Source organism: Pteropus vampyrus, unplaced genomic scaffold (genome assembly GCF_000151845.1).
Source record: "Pteropus vampyrus isolate Shadow unplaced genomic scaffold, Pvam_2.0 Scaffold99, whole genome shotgun sequence".
NCBI lineage: Eukaryota > Metazoa > Chordata > Mammalia > Chiroptera > Pteropodidae > Pteropus > Pteropus vampyrus.
The window spans coordinates 3,991,750-3,994,652 of NW_011888880.1; the positions used below are offsets into that span (position 1 = coordinate 3,991,750).

The 2,903-nt window shown below is 47.1% G+C and overlaps 1 protein-coding gene across 1 annotated transcript in view; it reads left to right on the forward strand.

Annotated features, from left to right (window-relative positions):
- The window catches only part of PREX2 (phosphatidylinositol-3,4,5-trisphosphate dependent Rac exchange factor 2), a 192,216-nt gene that overhangs the window by 37,682 nt on the left and 151,631 nt on the right, over nucleotides 1–2,903 (forward strand). The window contains exon 9 of the mRNA XM_011364627.1: nucleotides 1,067–1,250. Coding sequence (XP_011362929.1) covers nucleotides 1,067–1,250 — 184 coding nt within the window. The remainder of the gene's footprint in view (nucleotides 1–1,066; nucleotides 1,251–2,903) is intronic.

Consider the following 2,903-nt stretch of genomic DNA (forward strand, 5'->3'; position numbering starts at 1 on the left):
CTACGTTTGAACTGCCAAGTTCTCAGTCTTTATGTTTGGCCCTGTTCTTTCTCTTGAGCGTCATACTCATGTATTCCACTGACCCCTGCATTTAACCTGAAAGTCCAAAGTCAACCTGCTCAGTGCCAGGCTCCTCCTTACCTGAAACCCTTTGCCCACTGTGACTCCCAATCCCCCTTCAGTTCTCATGTCAAAGGCCTAGAAAACATCCTGATTTCTTCTCTTGCCTTCACACCTATGATTAACCTGGCACTGCGTCCTTTCAATACCACCTCCTAGGTAGTTCTCAACTTCATTCTCTTTGCCCTGTGGCCCCTGCTACTGCCCACACAGGCTCGAGCTGGCCTGAACTTTGGCAGCGCCCTCCTAATGGTCTCCTTCTTCTTAAACCCTCCCCCTTTCAGTTTGTCTTCTGAGCTTAGTCTCCAAAGCTACAAGACTTCCTTTCCTGCACTATCCTGCCTGCTCCTCCTCCTGGTTAAAACACTTAGACGCTTCCTCCCCCTCCCCCGACCCAGCTCCCTTACCCCCCATTTCTAAGGAATGAAGTCGTGGAAACTAAAGGTGAACAAGGACCCTGCCCAACCTCTGGTCCTCTCTCCCGAAACCCAGGGCTTTGTGTCTCTGTGCTGCGGCACCTCACTTAGCTCTTGTGCATACTTTCTCTCTCTCTCTCTCTGGAATTCTGTTTATACTTGGGCCCTTCTGTGAGACTTTCTGAACACTTCTGAACACTCTGAAGGTGCCTCCATTGTATCACAGTTTTTCCTCGAAGGATGTCTACAGGGCCACCGCGTCCAGTTGTACGGACCTAGCCTTACAAAGGGGTCCCTAGGGTCTGAGGTATAGCTGCTCTTCCTCCACTGGCCAAACCACGTGCCTCTGAGGCAGTGTGCACAGAGGTGCCATATGGCCTTGGACATCTTGCTTTGACTGTCTTCCTGGTATCCCATGAGCTTCTTGAAAACCCAGGGCCCTACTGTGCAGAGCTGTGTACTCTTAGCCCCTAGCCCATGGAAGACATGCAATAAATGTTTTTTTAATGAAGGCATGACTGAATGAGGAGACTCTTTCACTTACCTGTCCTTTGTTTCATTTTCGATAGGTTTAAAATTAGGAATGGAGCAAGATACCTGGGTAATGATCTCTGAACAGGGTGAGAAACTTTATAAAATGATGTGCAAACAAGGAAATCTGATCAAAGACAGAAAAAGAAAACTGACTACGTTCCCTAAATGCTTTCTTGGAAGGTAGGGTTGGTAGTCTGGGGGCATATATTCTTTCATATTTTCACTATCTCAAATGTTAACTTTCCATTAATTACTTGTTTTTCTTTAAAAAAATTCTCCCAAGGATTTTTGAATATGTATTTACTATCGATATTTCCAGGACCATAGTGGGATGAAGAAATGTACATAGAGCCAGGAGTCATGATCAAAAAACTTAAAGCATCCATCCATTCACTTACGACTTCCATAATTTCTGATTTATCATGTCCCAAGGGCAGAACAGAGGCTGGGGTCACGCAGAGGCTGGCAGGCAGGCGAGTTTGCCTGTCGGGGACAGAGTCTGGCAAGGACATGAGTACAGGGTCAGAGAAGACCAGAGAACTGAAAACACACTGTCTAAGCTACCAATTAATTCAGAATTTTGACACCTGGGCTCAGGATGAAGGGCTAGAGATGAAGAATGTGAAACAGTGGGTCATGTGAGGGGCCACACGCAGACTGACAGGTGGGGCTGGGTTGGGGAAAGTCGCTTGGTTGTTTAGCATAAATGGCCTGTGTCCTTGGGTTTCTGCAGACAGCTGCATGTGGGAGTCCCTGCTGGGTTGAGCAGGCAGGACCTAAGGGAAGGGTGGCTGCCTCAGGTACATAGGCCGGGCTGTGGGCTGCCTTCTTCCTCTGCATTACTGCTCCTAGAATACATACTTATCTTTGATAAGGATTCAGAAAGCAGGGACTATGGAGTTTAACATGGTCAAGTTCATACAGCTAGTAAATGTTGATGTCGACTCAATAAACGTAGACTGGAGTAGTTAGTTCGTAGTTCAAAGCCCAGACCTCATGGTCTCCATTCAGACTGGCTAGTTGAGAGATTTCAGAAAGTTAAATTTCCCTTTCCTGTCTAAAAATAAAGATAATTGCAGTGCTTACCTGTAGTAACTACCTGATTGTCTTCTTAATTACCTGTGCAGGCACACAAAATCACCACGGCCACACCAGCTCCCAACCCTATTAGAAGAACATGGGCCAGGAAGCCCATGTGCTTACAGGGCAGCGTGAAATCTCTTCTTCCGGTAGAAGTGGTCCACATAGCAGGCCGCACAGCTGCCCGTGAGCTGGTGTCATTAGTGTTAGTGGTCCCCCACGTGATGGTTTCTGTGCAAGAAAGAGCAGATGTGAGCCCATCTTGGCTTAAAAGCCACATGTGGCAAAGAAGACACTATTTATTGTAATGCCCTCGTGGGTATAACTTCCAAGGTCCCCACAGGGACATGTCCACTTACAAGAGAGTCACCTCAAATTATGGCTTCTCCCCAGGTATTGTGAGTATGCGATTTAGCCATCGGGGTCATTTTTACCAGAAGCAAGGCTGCCTACTAATGAGCCGACACCCTGCCTTCATCATGTTTCTCGTTAAACAGCCAGAAAGTTAACCCTGGGTTAACTTCTTATTGAAGGACAGAGGGTTTTATTAACCTTTTACCCACAATGTCTCCTATGGCTGTAGGGCTAGTAAGTTGCAAGGACAGGCAAAGCATTCCCCAAAGCACCTGATACATAGGAGAGACTCAGTAAATACTGGCTGTGTTAATGGCGGCTTTTTCCATAACAGCCTCTCCCTCTTCCGTACAGCCCAAGTTCAAGATGATTTCCGATGGCATCACGGTCCTTGTGCAG